This window comes from Merops nubicus, unplaced genomic scaffold (assembly GCF_000691845.1).
Source record: "Merops nubicus isolate BGI_N331 unplaced genomic scaffold, ASM69184v1 scaffold18728, whole genome shotgun sequence".
NCBI classification, from domain to species: domain Eukaryota; kingdom Metazoa; phylum Chordata; class Aves; order Coraciiformes; family Meropidae; genus Merops; species Merops nubicus.
The window spans coordinates 24,744-50,451 of NW_008626572.1; the positions used below are offsets into that span (position 1 = coordinate 24,744).

At 36.1% G+C, this 25,708-nt stretch overlaps 1 protein-coding gene across 1 annotated transcript in view; it reads left to right on the top strand.

Annotated features, from left to right (window-relative positions):
- The window catches only part of LOC103778476 (ELKS/Rab6-interacting/CAST family member 1), a gene marked incomplete at its 5' end in the record, with an annotated part of 47,287 nt that extends 21,946 nt beyond the window's left edge, over positions 1-25,341 (top strand). Inside the window, 4 exons of the mRNA XM_008946066.1 lie at positions 8,713-8,850; positions 10,270-10,410; positions 11,480-11,620; positions 25,144-25,341. Of these exons, the coding sequence (XP_008944314.1) occupies positions 8,713-8,850; positions 10,270-10,410; positions 11,480-11,620; positions 25,144-25,341 (618 nt within the window). The remainder of the gene's footprint in view (positions 1-8,712; positions 8,851-10,269; positions 10,411-11,479; positions 11,621-25,143) is intronic.
- Positions 25,342-25,708: the final 367 nt, after the last annotated feature.

A 25,708-nucleotide genomic window follows, 5' to 3' on the forward strand; every position in this document is an offset into this window, starting at 1 on the left:
TTTTTCTGTAATAAGAGCGTGATATGTAGCACTGTACTATGTATGTGTCTAAGCCTGGATGTGTCAGTAGTTATGGTATTGTTACTCTGTAGAACCAAAATCAGAATCTAAAGCAAGTCAGAAAAATAGTATCAGTATTCCTGAGTATATGACATCAAGTTGCCATAAAATGAAGAGCATTTTTTTCACACTAATATCAATGAAACACTGTACTTGGTTTATCCAATTAAAGAGGTTTAATTCCTGATATAGTAAGTTTTTTACTAGACACTTTTAAAATGTTTTATAACATTGTGAAGCTTGAGGTATTCTAAAAGCAATGTTACAACTTGGTTTTATTCTGCTTCTCACAAAACAGAATATCAGATCTAAGTTAATATTTACTCGTTCCATTGTTTTATCAGCCTTTCACAATGAAGTAGGTTTGCTTTTCCTCATTTTGAATATTTGGGAAATATCAGTGTGAAAATACTTCAGATTATAGTAATCTTATTTTTTCTGTATGAACTTTTCTAAATCTAATCTATGCACATTTATTGTCAAAGTCTCTTCTGGGACTTGGAACAGAAATGAGCAAATGTCCCCAAAATAGTTAGGTAAAAAATCCATCCATGTTTGGTACGTTTTAGGAGTAAAACTTTAGAAAGCATAGTAACAGAGGTTGCTTCCTAACATCAGGACACTTCAGTAAGGAGAGTTAGTATGATGTTATTCTCCATTATTAGGCCAGGATTTCAACAAAGTGGACGTTATCTGTAGTTAGCTTGTGAAATAAATTACCAGATTATTTCAGTTGTGGTTCTCAGTATAAGTGACGTTTTAACATCCATTAAATAAATGAGTAATATATAAACTTAGTGTTTAATTGAAGAGGAGAAGCAGAGGCTAAATGAATGTGTTTTGCTGTGATAGCAATGTTCTGTTTTCAATTACTTGGATACATGGAAGTATTGCACTCGCCTTGGAACCAACAGATTGTCTGAAAGAAGAACCCAGGTTGAAATCTTGTTGTTATTGGCCAGTGGATAATCTTACCTGACAAATGCTACCAAAAGCAGGGGGTTGCCCAGGGAAGCTTTAAGATAAACCAGTGACAGAGATTTTTTTTTTTTTTGAGTTATGTAATTAACCTTATGTACTTAACCAACTGGCACACATATTGTCAAAACAAATCTGTTATGACCCACTTTTATACTTTCATTATTTAATTGCACTTCATATATTGTCCATTCATATTTAAAACTCCTGTGCTTTGAAACATAACCAATACTACCAGGTTGGAAAGAGTTCCTCTCCCTGCACCCCTCACTTCAAAATCTTCCCTTGTATTGACCAGAGTCCATGATAGGATTTTACAGTTTGAGGACTCTGCTTTTGATTAAGTTAGGCGACTGATATTATTGAACCTCCTCCGAATCAAACAAATTCTTAACTAAATTAACTATTTTCCAGCTGTCTAAGGATGTGAACCATTGGTAATATGGAATTTTTTCTAGGCAAATGCTTTGGAACTGAGACAACACTGAAGAACATACACATTGACTTCCCTGAAAATGTGAATTTCAGGTCCTTTACCAACTCAAAAAGCAGTCTTGGGCTCCTAATTTCTTGGGGTTGTTGCTGTGTTGGTTTTTGTGTTTTTTTTTTTCCTCTCCTAACTTGAATTAAGCTGGAGTGTCCTTAGAAGCTTGTAAAGAAAATGCCTCTCAGTTTTCAGAAATAGCAAACTTTTGCTATAAGATTGTGTTAGAAGGTTTGAAGGAAATTCAAGCTATTTACAAGCAGGCCAGAAGGACAGCAAAGGTGACAGAAATATTCTGAAAAAAATGTGAAACATTTGGTTTAAAATACGGTTTGTTGTAGGGAGTACAACAGTACAGAAAAAAACTCTTTACTATTTGGAAGATACTATAATTACAGTTCAGTTTGTGGTGACTGTTCTTGCTAGTCCTACTTCACAGTGATCTCTCAGCAAGATGATAAAGTATGCAAAAGAAAGGAGGGCAAGAGGAAACAAAGGTATGGAAATAATTGTCCTTGGAGATTATTTATGTAAACATAGATGAACTATTTTTCTGGCTTATATAAATGTATTCGCAGAGTACTTTTGTATGGAAAAGCCCTGGAAAGAGAATAGTCTTTTGGATCAGTGTCAATTGTTTGTTGCTCCTTCACCAAAGGTACAAAGTAATTAACAGTCCATACAAGTTAAGCCAATTTTTGTTGTAGCACTTCTTCCCGCATACCATTCTTGTTTCAGGTCAACTTTATTGCATAAATGTGCACACAGTGTTAGGTCAAGAATAAAATATTGATTACCTTAGGAGTCCTGGAATTCCTACATTTTGTTTTTAAGTTTTGTTTTCTCTGTTTGCAAGTTTCTTCCATTTGAAGCAGTAGCGATGTGCTTGTTTGCAGTCCATACATGTATTTGACTATTAAGTTTTTAAGTAGAAATCACAAAGGTACATTCTTCATGCTTTCTGAACTGCATAGCAACAAAATGCTTTATTGTAAAATTAAACACTATAGAACTTCATTCTAATTTCAAAAGAGTTTTTGCAGATTGGAGGCCACAAGAGTAAATGTAACAAAAATATTTTACCTGCTGAAAAAGCAAGCAACCTTTTTTTTTTTTTTCCCTGGGAGCTGTTCTAAATTTTATCTGGACCTGAGTAGCAGTAGATACTGTGTGTAAGATGTACTGCTATGCTGGATTTCCCCCACCTCAAATTCTTTTTGTCTTGCTCTTCTCCACGTTCTTTTTAGCCTGAATCTCTTTCTTAAGCCAGCTGTATGTTCTCCTGTAGCCCATGGCTACTGAGGGAATCTCCTCATATAAGATTCCCCATACCCATTCATAGTGTTATAGAATCCCACTATGTTAGGTTTAGCAACATCAAGGCATTTCCAAAGTGCACAATGAAATTCCAATGTGATGTTGCAAGGACAGTAATACTCCAGATAAGTATCAAAGTAGAGCAGGAGTAAAAACAAAAAAAATTTCTGGGAAGGGAAAACAAAATTAATCCTCTCTTCACTGGTAGCAAAATTAATGTAAACTGAACAAATGTTTCCCACGTAAAGGAGCAGTTCATCATCTCTATACTGAAGTGTTAACTGGGACTCCAGAATTTAAAGTTCTTTAAGGAAAGAGAGATGGAGACACCACTGGTATCTTGCATTTCATAGTGCCTATAACTTACTTTATGCTTAACAAACTTTACCAAATTAACTGATGCAAAGTACTTTAAGGTGATTTTAGTATGATAACTCAAGAACATAAAGTAAAAAGAGCATACTGGATGCAACTGAACTTTGGAAGGAACTCTGACTTGCATTTGCCATGATGTTACTGAAAAAAAGGGAACTTATTTTGATCTATCCTGAACTTCACAACAGCTTAAAAATCTCACCCATGCAGCAAGATATGGTATACTTGAACTTCAGCATTCATTCAGCTTCAGGACATTGTTGCTGGTCTTTAATTTAACCTTTAAAATTAATAGTATTACTTTCAGTCTAATCAATTCAATACAATAATATGAATTATGTTTAGTCACGCAACAGACCTCATTTCCCTGGAGACTTTAAAAATCTTATATTGGAGGTTCAAATGAAGCCAACACACATACAAAAGATCAACTTTTGCTCCCATCCATGCAGTGGTGACCTACATTTTCCCTTCTCCCCAGGAATCTGTTAATGCTTAACTAAACTTAGATTTTTGCAATTCATGCAGGACTGTTGCAATGGTATTTTAGCAAGATCTGCAGTGGAAAGATAATTGTAATAATCAGATTTTCAGTGTTACATTTATAAAACAGGAGCTTAATCTTATAAAACACACCAGTGATATTTGCTTATAGGCTTTCATTACAGTCTCCATAAAATTAGCTTCCAGAAACACAGTGATATTTGCAAATCCTCTAGTATAGCCTTCTTGAACAGTCTCTCAGGACTTAAGGTAACCTCTCATTAATGCATTTCAGGAAAAAAATTTCTTGAATTCAGATACATCTCAATATTCTAGAAAAAACGTCACTAGACAGAATTGTAGCTGCTCTGTCATCACATACTCATTTACCCACTCTCTCTTCCATAGTGCCTTTTTTCTGTCCCCGTGTTAATATTGCTGACACAGACAGAATCACCTTTGCCTGTGGTTGGTGAGAATCCATCATCTCTTTGGAGTCATTCACCCTTGAGCTGACATGACCGATAGTACTTTCACAAAACCAAGGAAGAAGTATTTGGAAAGCTCACAGCCCATGTGAAGTTTTTCTTTATTTGGATGGCTATGCCACAGGAGTAGAACAGAAAACCTCTCAACCCACCTAATTACTTAGATCCTTCTTACAGTACTGCTTCAGTTGAATGAAAGCTAGGATTGAAAAAGTGGGAGGCTTAACAGTATCCTGAGATATTCTTTGGTATATCTGGTCTTGTAATTCCATCAAGGAATCTTATCAAGTGTTAAATTGATTCTCTTCTGTATATTCAATGTATAGTGTGAAGAAGTTGTCATGTTACCAGTCAAAGCACTCTTTGTGGAGCTGCACTGGAGAGGTCAAGTGCAGAGTATAAGCAAAGACATTTTTACTTGTTTATAGGAAAAATTACAGTGAAAGATTTGTCTGCAGGTAAGTAATATAGCTAGTTACTAGGTATTGTAGTTACACACAAACAGTGGAATATGCAATGAACTTTCTGAAGTTGAAAAATATTCTGAATATAAAATACGCATTTTTCATTTTTAAAATATTTCCAAACTTCGTTGGATCTTCATATTTCTAAGAGGATTTTTTCACATTTTTCCTTATTGTCTCAGAATGAACTAAGTTAAAGGTCTTTTAACTTAGATTTTTTTTTCTTTCATCTCTTCATTCCTTTTTAAGTTAAACAGAGTAGCAAGAAGAAGATTCAAAGTGGGAAATGAAACATAAATGAAGTTAATTGTATTACAACCCAAGTGATAAAAAAAGTTATCATTGTAAAGTGCTGATCTTTGATTAAAAATAAATATTTTGAAGGAGGAAATAGTTCCTTTCCAATAACAGGGTGGAAGGGGAAAAAAGAGATTGAATGAGCAGTTCACAAATTTAGAAGTCACTGCTACAATAGAAATTGTTCAATTTCCACATACCCTGGGGTTGGCAAAGGAAGGATTTCTTCATTGAGGCATGATACAAAGGATCTCCTAGTAACTAGAGGGTTTTGGGAACCTAGTGGCCTTGAAGAGCATTAAACTAGATATGTCTTGTTTAAATCCTTGGGCTGTTTTTTGATTTGCATTTTCTTGGGATTCTCAGTGAGATTGGTACTTGCAAAAAGTAGAGTGCTTCCTTGCCTTTGGAACAGAATGCCAGAGGAAACTGCTCCTGTGCTTCAGGGCTGGAAGGCAAAATAATTAGTTCCACACAACTAGGAATAAATCACCCAGGTTGAAACATGATAGTGTCTGACAGCTGGTAATGTTGTAAAAAAAGATTTCAGAAAATGATTGCTGATGAGGAAATTGGTATGCAGACCAGATGATTCCAGTGCACATATGTGTACCTTTACAGTAAGCTTAGTGTTACTAACTTGTCTACTGAGTGCTGTCTTCACCCTGTAAACTAAGTAAATATGGCAAAAATAAAATTTGTTAATAATCTAACAATAATATACATTATTTATTTTTTATTTTTAGAAAAATCGTACAGTAACATATTCCTTAGGTTTGTAGAAAATTTCAGAGGACTATTTCAAGAATATTCCTGATATTTCTGAATATTCCAAGAATAAACAGTGTTTATTCTATCCCTGTCCCTTTTTATGCTTTCCAGAAGGTCTGGAGATTGCATTGCATTTTATTTTGTCATTTCTTGAGGAGAAAAGAAAGGCCCTATTTTGGTTATTTGTTTTTGTTGGTGGTTTGGTTTGGTTTGTTTTCTCAATTTGGAGAGAATTTGTTCATAATTATTTTTTTTTTTGGAGGGGTGGATCGAGTAGGAAAAAAGGATGGTAAAACAAATATGATCTTATTCTTTTTTAAAAGGATTCTCAAACTATTTGTAAGAACATAAAAAAAAATTCTTCAGTAATTACCTATATGGACAAAGTATAGACTATTCTTTGTTTTTGGAGTACCTATAGTTTAGTTATTATTTGTTATAGCAGAGCAGGTTTGGGAGAGAAATGGAATAAAGACGATTATTTTATTGTTGATTGTGATTTTGTAAGGAAATTTTGCATCTATTATTATACAAATGCTTCAGTTTTGACACGTGGTGCCAGTTCCAGTTTTCTGTAGTTTAAAAGTCATGCCCTTGTGTGGGGACTATCGGTTATCTGGCTTTGCAAAAGGCACAGTTGTAGGTAGAATGATTTTTCTGGGTGGTGCCTATATACTAGTATGATTTAGAACCTTTCAGTGTACCTGCTGTTGACTGGATGATAGCAAAAACATCATTACTCCAGACTGAAAAGTATGCTTGTAGCCTGAAAGAGTAGACAGATTCACACTTTCTACACATTACATTTAATTTTTCTTGTATACAGGAGGGTGCAGTTGCAATAGGAAGGTGTAGCAGTTATATGTCATGCAGCTGTGATCTTACTGTGGTCGCAGTAAATAATATTGAAACATGAAAATGCATGCTGTGCTTGTGCAAATGCTTGTGCTGCCTTGGCAAGCATTTTGGTGTGTGCTGAAGCTGAATTATTTAGCTGTCTCTTGTGTGTGGTTTGCTCACTGCAGAAAGTCACTCTGCACTATCCCCTCTACAGCCAGTTGGAGCCTTTGTGAGTGTTTCACCTCCAGAAGTAAACACAAGTCTAAGAATAGCTCGGCCTTCTTTGTAGTATATTTTCATGGTTGACTGTCTAAACAGCCAGCCTGTCTAGACAGCTGACGACACTGAAAGCTGGTAAGGTCAAAAGCAGCCACATAGGCTGCTCCTGGGGATGTTACCTCCGCCGTAGCTGTATGTGTGGGCGCCAGGAAAACTTTTGAGTCAGAACTGGTAGAATTCTTTCTGAAGCTCCATGCTAACAAGCGTATGTTAACAAGTTATTAAATACTAGATATGAGTTCATAAAGAAGGAATTTTCAATTCCTACAGTTATTTCAGACTTGCGTGATATACTACTGGTCATGGGGTTTGAGTGCACTTTAAAGTGTATTTTGTAGTGTTGTTTGTATCGTGCCCAAATTTAAATTTTAACCATAACTTGGAGGTGTAATACTTTTTTTCTAATACAAAATAATGATGAAGATAAACCAAGAACAATTTCAGTCCACTTCTTAAACAACAACAAAATACTTGCATCGTTCTTCTGTCAGTAATATACAGATTGTGTACAAAGATTGATTGTAAGTTTACATGTGCTTGCGTAAGAGAAATGAAACAAAAAATGGTATGAGTACTCTTACACCAGACACCTCCATCCATGGCCATGGGTTACAAAGGAACATTAGCAAGGGTTTTCCTGAATTAGGTTGTTTTCCTCCAAACTTCCATTTGTAACACATCTGCCATTGTTTGTGACTAGATATTCAGCCTTCTGCAAAATCCTTTACATTTTATCATTATGTATCTATCCCATTTTCTAAAACTATGTTCCAAACATAATATTAATAGAGATAGCAAAGTAGTAGTGGTTGTGTCTAAAGAGCCATTTGCTCTGTAATCAGAGCAGCTGTGTTTTTCCAGGGCTGACGAGTAAAGCCTGGGCATTGTTGCAGTATTTCCACTAACTGCTATTTGACAGGTGAAGCAAAAAGGCCAGTTAATGCTGTCCTTTAGTTTACTGAATACTGGACTAGATCTCCTTTGGGATTGTCTGGTTACACTATTTCCTACAAATGTCTTTGAAAGAAAATCTTGATACAAGTGTTTTGAGGATAGGTACCTTATGGCCCACATCATTCACCAGCTTATGATGTACATTCACAGATGCAAGAAGAACCTGTCAGCAATAACAACAAAAAGAAACAACTGAAAAACCTGTACCCAGTTTAATCTTGCTGATAAATTTGTTTTCAACAGGTTATTATAATGTTAATATGTCTGTTTCTTGTGTATGTGTGCATAAAATGGGTTTAGCATTAGGTCTTCTCAGTCTGTCAAAAGATGTATTCAGAACTCGTAAACCGATCAGATCCTGTACCCACATAAAGCAAAGCTGATATATTTTCTACCCAGGGAATAGCACTTTGTGTTAATCCATCATATAGCAAACCAGCATGTAGGGTGAAAAAACAACATGTCAGTACAGTAAAGAATATGACAGTACCAAAGGAAATACTTAAAATAACACTTTTTTCATAACTTGTTAATTATGAAGTGCATTTTTTTGGTTTATATACACAGTAATATTTTTCTCAGGTTTTTTATTTTCATATTGCTAATATGTTGATCACCCTTTAGTCACATAGTGCCCGACATCTTCGGAAATTAGGAATAATACCCTTTGTGAATGTTGATTTTGTAAATATTAGACTTTCTTGCTTTAAATTCTTTCTTGATCATTGGAAAGGTTGCTGATTCCTTGTTAATATTTGACGAGTTGTGTTGCGTTGCTTGATGTTTTGATATAAGATTGTAGGAACTAGGTCTTGCCTACTTCCTTTGCTTTAAAAACATTTTTAAGAGTTTAATACACACCTAAGATGAGTTTGGATGCTTTTGCTTGCCATTGTCTTAAAATTGACACTTCTTCTTTAAGATTGAAAATCTTCAAGAACAATTAAGAGACAAGGAGAAGCAAATGAGCAGCTTAAAGGATAGAGTGAAATCCTTGCAGGCTGACACCACAAATACTGACACTGCCTTGACGACGCTGGAAGAAGCACTGGCAGAAAAAGTGAGTATGGAAAGCTCAAGGTCCTTGTACCAATAAGCTCTAAAGTCGGCTTTTCCGTGTGTTTCCTGCACTCTGTGCACAAGAAATCTCAGTGTCATCCATTGTGTCTAACGGCCGAGGAGGAACTGGGGAGTGTGGATGGTGCCGAGGTGGGTCCCTCACTAGAGGGCACTGCAGGATACGCGGAGCCAGCCAGCCCAGGGCACCACTTCTCTGCCGGGAGGAGGGCGTGAGGGCAGAATCATAGAACCACTGTGCTCGAGTCCAACCATTAGCCCTACTCTCCTAAGTCCACCTCTAAGCCATACCCCAAGTACTGCACCTACATGGCTTCTAAATACATCCAGGGATGGTGGCTCAACCACCTCCCTGAGCAGCACGTTCCGACGCCTGACAACCCAGGTAGAGCTGAGCCACAACCTATTGCTCTAGTCATTTGATGCTTACCATCCTTTAGTGTGAAAGCAAGTGATGGTCTCTTGTTGTCATCTCTTTGCATAATGCCTCTTTGGTGTGGTTGTGGGATGCCTTACATTTCAGCTCTGGATCCTTCCAGCTTTTGCTCTCCCTCCTTTTTTTTTTAAAGTTTGACTAAGATCTTAGTTAATTTTTTTCTTTTCTGAGATTTTTTTTTTTAAGTTTTGCTGTGTGAAACAGTTTTAGTTCCCAATACTTAATCAAAATGAATAGCTATGCTGATAACTAACATTTTTTTATATTTGTCTAATTCTCGGGAGATAGCTGACTGAGGGAACAGCTTTGTCTGTTCTGTTTTGGTGGAGCAACTTTTTGGGTTTACTGTGTATTTCTTCTTGATTCCCAGAGAACCAAGGTTACAGCTCCTTCAGTCTGGCAGATTCTAGAAATGTAAAGCCATGATAAAACTTTGCCTGAGGTTGGAGAGTTTGCTTGCATCCCTTCAGCTTCCAAGATAACCAAAACTCCATTGATATCCAGTGTACAGAAAAGTTGTTTGGTTGCCTTTTCTTACTGTGTATCAATCCTGCTGTCACATATGCACTACACCTCTTCCTTCCTGAAGGACCACAGACTTAACTGGACATTTTAGAAAAATAAGATTTAAACAAGTAAGGAAGAAATATGTAATGTATGCCAGTCTGTCTTAATTCTGATTATCAGAACCAGGTAAATTGTGTTGCATTGTAACGGTACCATGAGCTTTCAGAGATACAGAAGGCCTGGTGTTTCTTAGCAATGAGTTCATAGATTTCTCAAGTTTCCTCCTTCTTGATGATCCATGAGGATCTGTTTTTACAACCATAAAGAAAAAAAAAAAAAAAAAACCCAGAACAATATCCCACACTTCTCCTCCTTGGCCACAGTGTGTAAAAAGTGTTGTGACAAGAAGTCTCAGGAGTTAAGAGGGATTGTCTTCACAGAGTTCTTTCTTTTGGTCAGGAAAGGACCATTGAGCGCCTGAAGGAGCAACGTGACAGAGATGAACGAGAAAAACAGGAAGAGATCGACAACTACAAAAAAGACATTAAGGACCTGAAAGAAAAAGTCAGCGTTTTACAAGGAGATCTCACAGAGAAAGAGGTTGACCAGCAGAATGAATCTGTTATGTTAGAATTGTTTGTTGCATGTATGTGTGTTATATTTGAGATCAAGAAAACTGTTCTTTTATAGTAATGGTCCTTCAACAAGCTTATCTAGTAAAATATATCGTTTGAGAATTTTTCAAAGCATTAGTGTTTCAGAACACCTTTTCCTGGATAGCACAGTCCCCTTATTTGCAGCAGTTAATCATAGTAGTAGTGAATGACTGATGGTCAGTGGTAGCCTTTACTGATGCTTTGCTTATAGACAACTGCAGACAGAGAACAAGCTTGTTCCTGTCTAAATGGAGGGAGGGGAGCACAGAAGTTGCTCAAAGCTATGAGTGCCTACAACATGCACATAATCTTTATTCCTTTATGCAAACAATACAGCTAGTTCTTTAGATTCTGAAGAGTCCTTTTTTGATAATTAAGTTGGTTGTTGGTAATGAGCCATTTGGCTAGGCAAATTAACATAATTATACTACAGAAAAATAGACATTCTCTGTTCCACTCTTGGAACTGCAGCATTCAAATCTACTTACAGTCTTTGTTCAAAACTTAATCAAAGTAAAACAACACAAAAAATATGCACCCAGAAAGTGCTAAGATTTTGTCTATGCAGAAGTCAACATTTGACAGGGAAAAAAACAGCACAGAAATGGTCTGGAAGAGAAGAAGTTGGGATGTCTTTTGGAGATAGGTAGCATAAATCAGTTACATTATAGCAACGGCATACAGAAAAGCTTTGAGTGTTCTCAGTTGTGCATACAGTGGCCAAATCTGCTATCCACATATGATTTTTAAATACAGGTTTTTTTTAAACCAACTTTACTTTAAAAATTATTTTTAACTTATTTCAGACAGGGTGTTCTTTTGGTCCTGAAAACCTGAATTAAATCAAGCTGTCTTAAGTCGGTGACACGAGCATCCAGCAAAATCCATTATTGTTCTATGTTGGATCCTGAATATAGCGCAAAGGGATAGGAAGAAAATAAAGACAAAAAAGAAACCAGCTATTGCACATCATGAGCATTTACTTGATAGTTATTTTACATCTTTTATTTTAGTCATCCTTACTGGATCTGAAGGAACATGCTTCATCCTTAGCTTCATCAGGACTGAAGAAAGATTCAAGACTCAAGACACTAGAAATTGCCTTGGAACAGAAAAAGGAAGAATGTTTGAAGATGGAAACTCAACTGAAGAAGGTAATCATACTTGATATTTATATATGTGGTGTAAACGTTCAGCGTTAGACAGATTGGCCATGTCTACACAAAAACTTTGGGTCTTAAGTTTGAATTCTGCAAATTGCTTTTTAGCAAGAACCGTGGAGTTGTGTCTGTGCGAGCCATATTACAAGCTAAGCCCATCAGAAGGTAACTTTCAGACACTGGTACCAGTTTTGAACTTCATTTCCATGCAATAACAGTGCTGTTAACTTTTTTAGCAAGTACTAGGACTCAAAGACTTTGTGTGCTTCAGAATAGTTTGTGGCAGTAATTGTGCCCTTAAACTGGTGTAACAGCTGAAAACATTAACAGCTAAACTTTTCACATGTCAATTGTCAATGCTTGTAGGTGTCAATGTGCTAAATTCAGATGCATAATTGGCCCAGCCCACAGGAATGCATGAAAACAAATGAAAAGAGTGTTTCACCACTGAAGCCTGTTTTAATTTTGTTGACGGTCACAGCTGATACATTGGTAAGAGTTTGCTGTTCAGTAAAATAATACTCTATTACAAGCAAACTAATTCTTTTGAACAGAATCTCTGGGTTATATTTGCATTGCAAGCCTTATTTCAGCTGTGAGCTGTGAGTAGCATAACTACTGCTCTGTTTAGAGGAACATTGATTTGATTTTAAAAGAGCAAGTGATGAAGCAGCACATAACACACTAGCCAAAATAGTGATAATGCTTCTGTTTATAAAATCAGAACAAGATAAGAGTCTTAAAGAAATTTAGGTATTGGATCATGGAGTTCTAGTTGTCTGTTTGCATCTACCCAGGAAAAGGAGGAGTGGCCATTCTGTGGTTTGGATCTCTGTCCTAGTTCCTCGAATGAATGTGAGATCAAATTTTGAGTTATCAGTTAAGACCTGTTTAAGATTTCTGTTGTGTAGGTGCAAGGTGGGTGTTAAGGCACCTGAGAACTCAGTGTAAGTGAAACTCCTTATACGCATATCTAGACCCACGTTTGCCCTTCTTTTTAATTCTATTATACAAATCAAACATCCACAAAATTCAGCATCTGCAAAGCACAATAGCAAGAAAAGATTGTTGTGCCCTTTTAATTGGTCTCGCCAGATGTTAGCAGTGTACCATACAGTGCATATTTCAGAACTCCTGAAGGACTGTTTCATTTGAATTCTCCATCAGGAACTGTAGTTTCATCCTTTGTCAGTGTGTTACTGGTAATGAGTTGAGGCATGTGTTGCAGCTAAGATTTTTTAGACATTGTTACAGCAATTGGACAGAAGTATTAGTTTGTAAGTAGACAGCTGCAATGTGGAAAACATGTAACAATTACTTTAAGAAAAAAAATACTATCTGGGAAAGCACATAACAGAGAGATTTTAAAAAAACGGTTGTGGAAATTCAGTTAATTAGGCAATGCATCTGTATATTTAACATTTGTAAATGTACTGCTTTTCACTGCTTCCCCTGAGACCACTTTCCTAACTATAAGCAGGGAGTATGTCACTTGTGTAAGCAGGTATGGAGTTTGGCCAAAATCTGGTGAAGCACTGCTTGTTAAAAGATGAACATGAAGTTAATTTGCACTGAGATGTCAGCTCTTTGTTATAATTCCTTTAGGCCTACCTCTGCTCATTCCATTTTAGAGAGGATTGTGCTTGTATCCAGGGGCATTACATGAAGAGATTGAACCAGTTCATAAAACCATGTATTTTTATTAATTAATTTTTTTTTTTTAAATAATTAAGAGTGTGAATTAGTGTACTGTGATCCTTTTATTTTCTGAGGGTTAAACTCAGAAAATAGCTCAAATGTAAAGAGTTCAGATGAGCTCAGAAGAGTTCAGAAGAGGTCAAATGTTAATTGTACAGGACAGCTATGGGACAAATAACTGTATTCTTAATTTGATTCTCAGAAAAGTAATTAATAGAAATTTGTTGTAAACACAAATAGATTCACTTCTTCCCATCCAAAGAAGCTACATATATCATGCATTCAGGATGGTTTCAGTTCTCCAAGCAGAGAAAATTGATAGCCTGCCACTACCTATGTGCAGTACAAAGCCCTTCCATAATACTCCAGATCCCTGCTGCTCTGGTTTAGGCATTACTGCTTACTAAGGTATTTGGACAAACCTTTCCTGTATATAGACCCTAAGGTACTCTCTCAAGTCCTGCTGAGACAAAATCATCAATGCTTGGTTCCTTTTTTAAATACTGTGTCATGTTGGGTCACTGCATTCTCTTTAATCAAATGAAAATTCAAATTCAGTTTGAAGAATTTTTGGTGATATGAGGTCAGTCCACAATGGCTCTTATAAAAGTATCAAAGCTGTAGGACCCAGGTATGCTTTCATGTAATTAACCATGCATTTGCTTTCCTCAAGCTGTACAAAAGAGTCCACTTTTACCACTGATCTGCCTTGCTTTCTAAGACCAAGTCATAGTTGGTCTTAGTTACTCAAGAAAATATAGTTAGCAACCAATTGAATATGCCTTATATTTATAAGTAGGTTTAAATATTTCTTTAATAATCTTTTTTCCAGCTGTTTCTAATTAGCCTTTTTGTCACTTACATAAAAGTAGAAATTCTTTTTTTCTAAAGGCTTTCTCTCTTCAAATGCATTGCAGATATTTATTCAGACAGTTTTATGTTTTCAAGGTGGATTAGTTCCTTGTCCTTGAAAAAATTATGATAGATAATCAAACTCCAAAGCTTCTAAAAACCCAGTTTTACACATCTGTATTGTTAACCATTGCAAATGACTGTCACAATTAACCTTAAAACTAATGGCTACATAAGAGCATTCAGTTTAAAACTGAATTAGAGGTTTATTACATTGAGTTTTGTTACAGTGTCTTAGTGCTGTTTCGCATAAAACACAAGTAGGAAGGACTCTCTTGTGTGTAGCTCTTAACAGCAAATAGCAGAAAAAGCTTTTTCTTTTTGGTTGTTTCCCTTACTGTTTGAACAGAGAAATTTTATTTATTTTCCTTGCCTCTTACTTCCACTGAACAGTTCAAGTACTTTCAGTTAAAACTATTAGCCTTAGAAGTTAAGAAGCTGATAGAAGAGACTTAATTGGACCACTGTTAAGCCATTAGATAAAAAGGATTTGGAGAGTCCTTGGAAAAAACTCTTGCTAATCTCTGAACAGTGAGCCTTTAAGAAATCATGAACAGTGCAAGCTTCCACCTTTTTTTTTTTTTTTTTTTTTTTTTTTCCTGTACAAGGTATTTAGCTTTACACTAAACTGGAATGTTGTTAACCAAGTGGAGTGTAGAGGGTCCTGAAAAGTTGCTGCTATTATTTTTCTTTCCCTGTGAGCAGTCTCCAGTGTCTGACTTGAGGTGTCCACTTCTCATTGTTACTATTCCTCTTCTTACTAATGACTATTTTATATTGATCTCTGTCATAGTGAATAAAGCTGCAGTGATTTTCATATTTGGGGTTGGCTTTTTGAAATAATGATACTATGGTTATGCAAATCTGTGTGCTTAATGCTCGAATTATTCTACTGTCGTTGCTTCTGTGCTCAGTTGTCAGCCTGCTGCCAGCAAGAGATACTGTGGGTGATTCTGAGTCCTGAAAGCAAGCCATAGATCCCTGATGCATTTACATGGCCTGGTGTCCTGCCTTAAATAGTCTCCTTTTTAGCTGAGATGGAATCATTAGAAGGAAATCACACACAGGGGCTTCTCTCCCTGTTTTAATGTGAAGTGGGTTTATGCTGTATGGTTGGTTTTTTTTCCTTAGGAAATTATTTTTTCAAACTTCTATTTTAACGTAATAGTTTTATAGGGAGAGGAGGTTTGTTCTAGTTGTTTTTCTTCCGGATACTAGTTTCCTAGCTTTTTCTGCCATGTCTTTCCCAGCTCATATGCTTTGTTTCATTTTGGTTTTCTAATCTGGGAGATGCCAACTAACATCAGAATTTGTTCCAGCAAAGATGAGTGGATTTTTGTCTGTCTTCAGTTTTAGTGCATAGTTCTTTCCCTAAAATAGATATTTCCCTTATTTGAAAGGGAACAAGGTTGGAGAAAATGAAGAGTCTGAAACCATATGTTAACAAACTTCCCCTTGGTGCAGTTCTAGGAACTTTTCATAGAGAATGTTAGCAGTGTTTCCCTGCCAGGAAAATATCTCTAGATTCAACAGGCTCACTCAGAAGATTTTTTTTTTTTTTTCCTGCTGTGATGGTCTTCCTTCAAGTTCAGGTGGATAGTATCTTTCAAAAGACAGGAAAAAATGAATGGATAAAGTGTTGACCTAAAATCTGTGCTTCTCAAGATTTAGCTCAGTTGTCTAATACAGGCTCTGTTGTTTTTGCATTTTTGTAAGCATGGATTTCCTGCCACAGCTGAAAATATTCCTGATAATATTGGTACATGAGATAGAAATACTGGGTTTTGTTCTCAGCTGAAGATTTGTTTTCATTTTATTTTTTTTTTAAAGAAGGAATGATAAATTATGTATTCAGTGTAGCAACTTAGAAAGAAAAAAGCTACCAGGGAAATCAGGATGTCTTGTAAAAATAAAAGTAAAAACCCAGCAATTGTGTTCAGCATTTAGATAATGTCAGTTAATGAATTATTTTTCTAAGCCATTTAGCTGTCTTGTAATTTATATAAATGAAGCACAAGAAGTTAAAATTCTGCTCAACTTGTAAAACTGTCATCTGTGAACCCACCACAGGACTATGTTTAATGTTTGAGGACTTGCTAAAACTGTTAAATGGAGAAATCAAGATCAGGTTTGGAACTTGCACGAGGGTAACTCTCCATGTTTCTCATGTTTCAAAAGCTGGTTAGTATTGCATGCTAAAACTGCAAATTAAAATTCTATCGTCTTAGTAAATTAATGTTGCAGTTATTATTTTAAATTATTTTCTTGTTACATCTTTTCTTTTTCTCTCTCACACTGTTACTATCCCAAATTTCCCCCATCTTTTTCTGTCTTCTTTCTCTCTTTAGCACCCTGAAGTTTTATTGAGTCATCCATCCAAGCCAGTAAGTTCCCTGGCAAACTGAGAGGCTTTACCAATTCCATTTAATTTTCTGTGTTGCATGTGTATTCTCCTGTGCTTTCATATTTGGACCAACACAGAGTATCTTGGTGAATTACTTTAGTAGTGGGCATGGATAATATACATACAAACAAAATGCTCTGGTATGTCTGAACAGTCATGCTCAAAAAAATCTTCTAACATGCTTTTACTTTTTGTCTGTTTTGGTCTAACTTTATTTTTGTTTGGACAACTTAATATTGTGCCAATGTCTTTTTTTCCCTTTGCTGCATTTGCTTGAAGTGTCCTGTAGCTTTTCTTTCATCTTCATTGTCCATGCATTTTCAGAGCAAGAATGTAGAATTTCCATGCAAATCAAGCTTCTTCAGTGAAAGTATTCTGTACCACCATGTACAACAGCACATTAGAAATAATAATTAAAATACAACAAGTGAAAGATTGCTTAAAAACAAGTATAACCATTAAGCTCAGTGGTACTATGTCAGTTTTAATTTTGCATCGTGTTACCAGCTTTCAGTTTGATGTCAAAGAGCACTCCTTTCAAGGAGTGTTTGTATAATAGTATCTTGACACTGTAAATTAACTAATCCAAGGTGGTTTTCATTAGAGATTTCTTTTGTGACTGTGTGCATAAAAAAATTGTGTTACAGAACTTTCAGGAGACTGATATCTGTGTTACTCTTGACAATGTTCAGGATAAATGTAGCACTCTATCCTGACTGACATTGTCTGAAGGTCAAAGAATTGCTGGTGCTTTTAATAGTTTAGCTTTTGTGAAATCCTGCATTAGAAATTATTTTAATAGATCATATAATACAATGCATTTTTTGCACTAGATTGGTTAAAAAGGGTTGTGATGTGCAGTAGGGAAAAGTATTTTGTTATGACTATCAAAAATAACAATGAACAATCAACTAGGGCATAAAAAACTCCTGTGCTGCATTTTGAGTTATTTATTGTATGTAAAAACTGTCTTTAATAAATATTTTAATGTATTTGGTGCACAAAGATTAGAAAAAAATAGCATAATTTTCTTAAAGGATATAAAATTAGTGTATATGGCATATAAAGAATTTAATTATTTAGTATTTCATGACAGAGAATATTTTTTCCCCAAAGGTTTTGTGTGTTCAGGTATGAAAAGCAGACTGAAGACTTTTCTGGTAAATTGATACATTCAGCAATATTTGCCAGCCTTCTAACCTGTAGAGTACACTGGTACAGTCCATGAGTAAATTTCTTTAATAGATTTTTTTATCATTTGTTTATGGTTTTGTGAAACCTTCTACATCTTTTAACTGAAGTATCTTACTTCACTTGATTCAGTCTCAGATTTATTTTTTTTTTCTTTTTGAAAGAAACTCTTAGCCATAACAGCTTGCTGTTTTCAAGAACAAAATAGAGAAATCTGTTTGGTTTAATCTCTTTTTAACACTAGTAATTTTTTGTTAAATGATTTGGTCCTTGTACCAGATATTTGTGATGCCTCTGTTTAAATCTATCTAAACAGTTACAGGTTAAATATCTATTTGTATGTGCTAGTAGAAAGGTAGATTTAGCTATGTGTCCTGGTTCCGTGTAAAAAGGGGTTTAGAGCAGGACCCACACGGAACAGAACTAGGTACTCGCCTCTCCCCTCCTGAGAGAGAGAGAGACACTTTGGAAAAAAAAATGAAGTATATTGTTTAATAAGGAACAGAAAAGGAAAAAGGGAGGTAAGGAAAATAATATATACAAAGATTAGGGGAAAAATACAAAAAATAAAATATACAAAACCCTCAGATATGGTTCCAGGGTCCCACGGAGTGAAAGGACAACTTTCCTCTCCGAGCTCCAAGGCAGGAGTGAAATTAGAAACCACTCCCTGCCTCTTATCAGAGTGTGTGTGGGAAGGGGAGGGAATACAATGGTTCACCCCCACCCGGGGTCCTCTCAGTTGCTGGAAGGTCACGCCCCCATTCCAAGCCTCAAACCACAACACTATGGAACTTCCCAAAGATTCCACCTGCACTGGTTATACCCCATCCTGAAAAGAGAGTCAGACTTTCCCCTTGTCTCTTGCTATTGCCACAGCCTCTTCTAGGTCTAGTCATTTGAGCAGGCAGCATCAATACTGAGTAGACTCTTCACCAAATGCTGTTCTGTTTCCAAGTAGCTGCTTGGTACGAATACAGCAGAATCAAGAATCAGCAGGTCAGTGTGCAGAACAGATCAGGACAGATAATCCCTTAGTATTGGAAGTCAGTACTGAAAGTTAGCCATTCGGAGGAAAAAACCCAGATTGGCTTTTACTGAGGGAATGAGTAGTTAGGATTACAAGAAAAAATTGTACTGAACCGGGCACTCGGGGAAGGCATGGTATGAGAAGTGTCTTGCATATGAGCAAGAGAAGACATGGGACTGCAGCTGCTGTTGGATAAAACTACCTGTACAAAAAAAATATCCCTACCACCTAGAAAAAGTGGTAGGAGAAGGGTGAGGAGAAGCAGTAGATTAGTGGAATCTGCCTGGAATTAAGGAGTGGACTTAGCTAAGTCATGTTGATAAAAGGGTGGGGAAATGAGATACATTACAAAAGAATTGTACTTGCTGCAAATAGGCAGTAGAATTTGTGCCCGGAAGAGCATATTCTCTATGAAATCTTTAATAGTATGCAAAATTTCTGAGACTCCTCATAAATACAAAAAGTGGGAACAAATTGTGTGTTTTATTCCCCAGTATAATATAGCCACCATACAGGATAAGTTACAAGAGGCTGTGTGGTGGCTTTTGAAGTTCCAATCCTGTTGATAATTCATGACAATGTTGTCATGTTATCATCTCATGCAGTGGGAAGTTGGGGAGTTTTTCTCAGTGTTTTTTTTTAAAGCTAAAAATTTAAACTTGCATACTTCAGCGTTCCCAGAAACCTTGTTCAGATCACATTCATTTTGAAAAACTAATTAAATATCCAAAAGCTAGAAAATGGCCAGTGCAACCTTCTGTGATCTTTCTCATTTTTCATTGTGAGGTAGTTGTTGTAACATCTTATAAGGAAATTGTTGTCTGCCAGACTCTTGCAGCCTTCAATACCGTGTGACAAATGCTGCAAGAATGAGGCAAAGATATGTAAGGAAGATGATAATCATCTAATTTCTCTATATAATTATTTTTTTTTTTTTAGCAGTAGGAAAACATTGAGTGAATGAGGTAGGATATTTTTGCACCTCCTCTGTTCATCTGCACAACTGGTATAACAGCACATCCTCATTTCCCACTGGTGATGTTATGAGGTGATTAGTTACCACTTGCCAAGAAATAGCCTACAGTCAGGATTAGCATCATAGAAAGTTGGAAAAATATTTATTTTATTAATATCTGATCATTGCTTGAATAAATCCCTTCTGTGCATTGAAGTAAGCTCTGTTTCTGTGAAACAGTAGCCTGTGATCAGGTGTTAGCTGGCTACAGCCTGCTACAGAGGAGGCACACGGGTGAGAGGATTAAAGTACTCTTGCAAAGACAGACATCACCTGGGAATTTCCCTCCTGTCTTTATAAACTTTTTGTGTTGGTGTAAATTCCAAAGAGAGCAAATTTATTAATGTTTGGTAACCACTATGGGAACTTGTATCTTTGAAGAGGACATTTTTTTCAGTCATGGATTTTCTCAGAGTGTCTTCCTCTTATTTAGTATTCCAGGTGTTCTGATTCCAACCAAATACTTGCTTATTGAGTGTCAAAAATTTACAATCATATTAATGGAGACTAACCATTTAAAAGATTTTGTCAATAATAAGATAACAACTCTTTGTGATAAACTCAAGTTTTCCAGTGCATAGAATATCAGAAGATTCACTGAGCCTTTTACTTCCAGTGCAGCCTTTTTGAAAAGCTGTGCTACAGTGTATGATGTTCAGAATATTGAAACTGAAGGAGGAGCAAGTCTGGTTGTTTTACAAAATTATAATTTTGTTGAAACTAATAAAGACACATTAAAAGGCAGCACACATGTTTTATCATTTGAATTTCTGCCTTCATGATAGGGAAAAATAAAGAAAATGGTTATGTGTGTTTGTCTTTTGCAGTAAATAGTCATAATACATTTTTGTGGGTTTGTATGCATTTACTATTTTTAGGAGATGAGGCACACTTGGAGGTCAGAGGGTGGATTAAAATGGGATTTCAGATTTTCAAGAACTTCTACGTTGTGGCCAGAAGTTCTTGGCAACATTCGTATGTGAAATATTAAAATTAATTTACTGTCTCAATTCGTAGGTAAAAGTAGAAAGTGTTTGCTGTGAATTGTTTCCTGTTTGATTTAGTTAATCTTTTAAGAATATTGATTTGGAATCTTAGTTACAATGTTTGGCATTCTTATTTATGTTTTAGAACTTTTAAATTAGATCTGTGTTATTGTTTTCTTCCCTCCCTCTGGCACACTTTAAGCTGTTTAAGGTTACGTTTCCTCTCAGTAAAGAATTTTTTGGCAAGAGAAATATCAACTTACTCTTTTTACTGTGTTTTGTCTTCCTGTCCTCTCCATCTGTAAACAGTGGTTATTTCTGAGAAACATTTGTCATCTTTGTTTTACTTGTAGAAGTTAGATATGTCAGCTGATTTTCTTTGGAAGCAATAGAAGTTATAGTACATTTATTTGAGGAACAATCACTCTTTCTTTTATTCTTTAGGTACCTGAAGTGCTCACCCCATTACTTACCACATTCCAGATGGAGAAATGATGGCTAAGAGCAGAAAAGCAGAAAGCTTTCAAACTAGCTCTCAGTTTACAGTCCTTTTTAAGAACTTTAAGAGCATATGCAGAGTTGTAAGCTCTGAGTAGTAAGCTTGAACATTCTCTGTACTGAACTACGTAGAATTTGAAATTAAATTCACACTGTGAAAGATTAATACTGAACAGATGAGCTTAGCTAATAAAAACATAGCTTAAGAAGGTGCTGCTTTCAAGCTAAAATGTGACTATGTTTCCTATGCAGATCAGTTCAGAACTTAACATGTAAGTTTGATTGTGCTCTTGAAAGTAGCTGAAATTCACCTGTTAGACTCCACACTGGAACAGCCATGGAAAGCTAGTGACAGGGTCAGTAGTAACAGTTCAGAGGTTTAAAATAGCCTGTAAACAGGTAAACTCAATGGCCTGTGTTGACATACATTTTCTTATTTCTCATTTCTCAGAGAAGAAACTGCAATGATCTCTTCATCTTAAGCAAGATGCTTTTTCAATTTATTTAATTTTTTTAATTCTTTTATAAATTTTTTCTTTTGTTTGTAACTATATTAAGAGGTTGTAGATTTAGGAATGCTGTCTCAGGCAAAGCTGCAAATTGAACCTATTGAAATGCTCTTCTTATAACCTCTTAATACAGCAGAAATTGTCTTAGTGCATTTGTCACTTTATATGTTCATTCTGCTTAAAAGATTAAATTACTGCCTCATTTTGGAATCTTTGTACACGTTCTGTGGGTCAAGGAAGTTGTATGTGGGATTTTTTACTGCAAATATAGGAATTTATTATTTGTGTTTAACTTTTTGGTTAAAAAAATACTGCTGAATTATTTTACATAATGTTGCACTGGTCGCCAGTTTCATCTGTTCCACATCTTGGTGTGAGTTTGTGGGAAACCACTAAATGTTTCTCTCCTATACAAAAAATGAATCCAATAGGATTTTAGATATGGTCATGCGACACGTATTTTGTACATAACCCACAAAATGGAGCAAAGTCACTCAGTAATTCACAACTCAGGAAGTGGTCTCCAGTTTACACCATATCACATAACATTCTTTTTGTGTTAGGTGAAAGTATCTGTACTTACGTGCATTATATACAAATAACATGTGTTACGTGTCTTAACTAATAATTTATGTCGTGTAAATAGCCCTTTCATTCTATAAGAACCAGACACACTGACTTGTTGGCTAGTTTTCTAAAAGAGAAAATTGATTTCCTCTTCTCAGTAGTGTCTCTTGGGTTGTTGTGGAGATGCTTTTATTAGCACTGAGTAACAATAAATCAGGACTGTCCTGACAGTAGAATTGCATTAGGACTTTTTACTTATTTTGAATTCGAGAGTTTAGTCATCTAAGCTAACAGCCTAGCTTTGCTTTTTGTTTTTTGAAGAAGTTTCTTGATTATCTGATTATGTTGGATGACTTTAAAGAGCCTGGAAGAGTACTCATGAAAACAAACAATTTGAGATGTTAGAAACATACCTAAATCCAGTACAGAAGAATTCAGGCTCTGCATCTGATGAAAACAAGAGTTAACTCTATACATAGTGTCTCTTAGGAGAATACAGATGACCCCAGTAGATTTATAGATGCTTCCCAAAAACAATATTCCCAATTCCTGCAAAAACAGCATTTGGGAAGGAAGGTTGGAGTTTTTCTTTGAAATTTAGGTGTAGTTGAAATGGAAATGAAATCAAATATTTCTGATTTCCTGCAGGCTGTAAATCCCAATAGGGCATTTCAGGAACACCCACGAACACACTCCTTCCAAAGCAAAGTATGTTCCCTGATGCATGCAGCAGTTCATGGAAGTGACTCACTTGTCAGTCTCGTTGCTGCAGTGTCCTCCTAAAGCCTACATCATCTTGGCAATGCATTAATCAGACTTCTGTTTGTTGTAGAGAGCCCTTTCCAAGGGTGTATAGTTCAAAGTGCTTATAGGACAGCAAGGAGTCTGGAAGCATTGACAGCTCTAACTCCAAAAGGCTTCTGAAAGCTTCCATGCTCACCAGGGAGGCACCTTAATCTGGGTCTTGCTCAGAAGCAAGATTTTCAGACTGACAGAGGAGTAGCTTGAAAGTAACTCAGAATTAGGGAACTTTTTAAGTCTTCCTAAATGCATTGCCTCAGGCAAGGGTTCTGTTCTTTCACATTCTGTGGTTTTTAGGCACTCCTGCCTGAGAGACCTGGGCTTTGCCAGGCCTTTTGTTCTGGGATAAAATACTGTGCAAGTTATCCAGCTTTCTGGAATTCCTGCTTACAAACAAACAAACAAAAAAACCACCATGGTTTAGCGTTGGCCATCTGGCAGGAGCCACAGGGCCAAGGTCCTGGAATATGAAATGTTCCATTTTTTTGGTAAATCTAGATCCATCCCAAGATCATAGTTCCAGTGAAGACAGGCATCAAGATGTTCTTCAATCCTAGAATATTCTCCTGGATTTCACTAGAATGTGGCCTTGACTTTAACAGAGCTAGTTAAAAACAAGAGGCTTCAAGGGAAAAAAGTTGGGGTCAATGAAGAAATATTTTCCCCCAGTCATTTTTTTACTGAGTATCAAAACAGATTTAACCAGGTGTATTTTGCTGTTTGGTATTTTGGAAGCAGCAGCCTCTAACCCTCAGTTTTATGCTGCTGCAGTTCTGTCCAATTACTTTTAAAAACAACAGAGTCCTACACTGTTGGATTTAGATTCGCTGTGCTTTGGAGCAGAACATTGGCAGCTTGTAAAACACCTTTCTGCAGCTGCACACAGCAGAGGAAAAAGTCTGTAGTGTCATTTTGTGTTGTAAGTTTGTTTCAGAGAAGAGAAAGGCTTTGAGTTTTCAGGCAATCTTGGTTGACAGAATAGCTCCACCAAACCTGCCAATCACTGAATAAAAACTGAGCAATTCTGAAATAGCTTTAATTGATATCAAATAGCAGTTCAAGATCTGAGAGCAGAGGGGTGCAGGGGGAGAATAAAAAGACAGTCCTTAGACTGCTGGTTTAAATTCCAGCATAAATACATTCTTTTCTTTGTCTCTAATATGCTTGAGATCTATTGAATAAATTTTACTAATTAATTAGTGATTTTTATAACAAACTAAACCATTAAAAACAAACAAACCAACCCCAAACTCCTCTTCCTAAGAGTCACTTTATCCTCGGTCCTCTGATGCTTTTTGTCCCCATAGCCTGATTTTGAAAATTGTATTTCCTCAATAATTTCAGTAGGTAGCCGTACTCATATTAGTCCCAGTCTGTAGGGCTCAGATAACTAGCAAGATCTGCAGTACGTTAGCACCATTTGTGAAGATCTGATACTTTGCATATTGATAGAGTTATTGGAAGGCTAATAAGAATTTTTTTTTAGATTATCTAGTTTGGAAATACCTCAGATAACTGATTCTGCAGGCATATCACTGGTTAAGAAGTGTATTTTAGGATATTTTTTATACCTGTTCACACTTAGTTTTCTTTTTTTTTCTTTCAAAGACGTTTGACTTTCATATTTTTACTTCTTTCTTCTGTCAGTTGTTTCAGATCAAAAAAACCAACACTTTAAGGTATTTTTAGACTGAAATAAAAAAATTAAATTTGTTTCTGAATTTTTCTTTTCCTAGAAGTATTTCCCCATACTTAAAAGTAGAATATGTACTGTATATTTATTGCTGTGTCATAATTAATCATGCCATTTTGAAATGGACATCTAGATAGCATTTGGCAGTCATTGTAGTATCTGTAAAATACATGTGTGAATGAAGTGGTTTTTCTTGAACCTTTTTCTTAACAGGCTCATGAGGCAACACTGGAGGCTAGGGCCAGCCCAGAGCTGAGTGACCACATGCAGCAGCTGGAGAGGGAGGTCGCACGGTATCGGGAGGAATCTGGCAAGGCTCAAGCTGAAGTGGATCGTCTTCTGGAAATCTTGAAAGAGATGGAAAATGAGAAGAATGATAAGGATAAGAAGATCGCAGAACTGGAGAGGTGAGAATGGCATAAAGTTAACAGAGGAACAAAAGAGCTGATTAAAGTCAGAGAGAATTTAGGCCAGTTTTCTTGTCTTAAAACCTTAGAATGCCTATTTTGGGAAAGTCTGTTTAGATTTTTCTGCCTCCAGTTCTTTATTCTGGTGTATTGTAAACGAAAAGGTGTCTTACTGTGTGTTTTCATAGCCTGGCTGCTCAAAAATAAGACTGATACAGGTAGAACTAGAAGGTAGATACAGCTGTGAGGGAATTGACATGGTAGGAAAAGTTTACAACACTGTGGTGTGTTTTGAAAATAATTGTACTTTTGATTTGATTAATTTGTTAGGCGTCGTTCTCCAAAAAATCAAATAAGAAAAAATTTAAGAG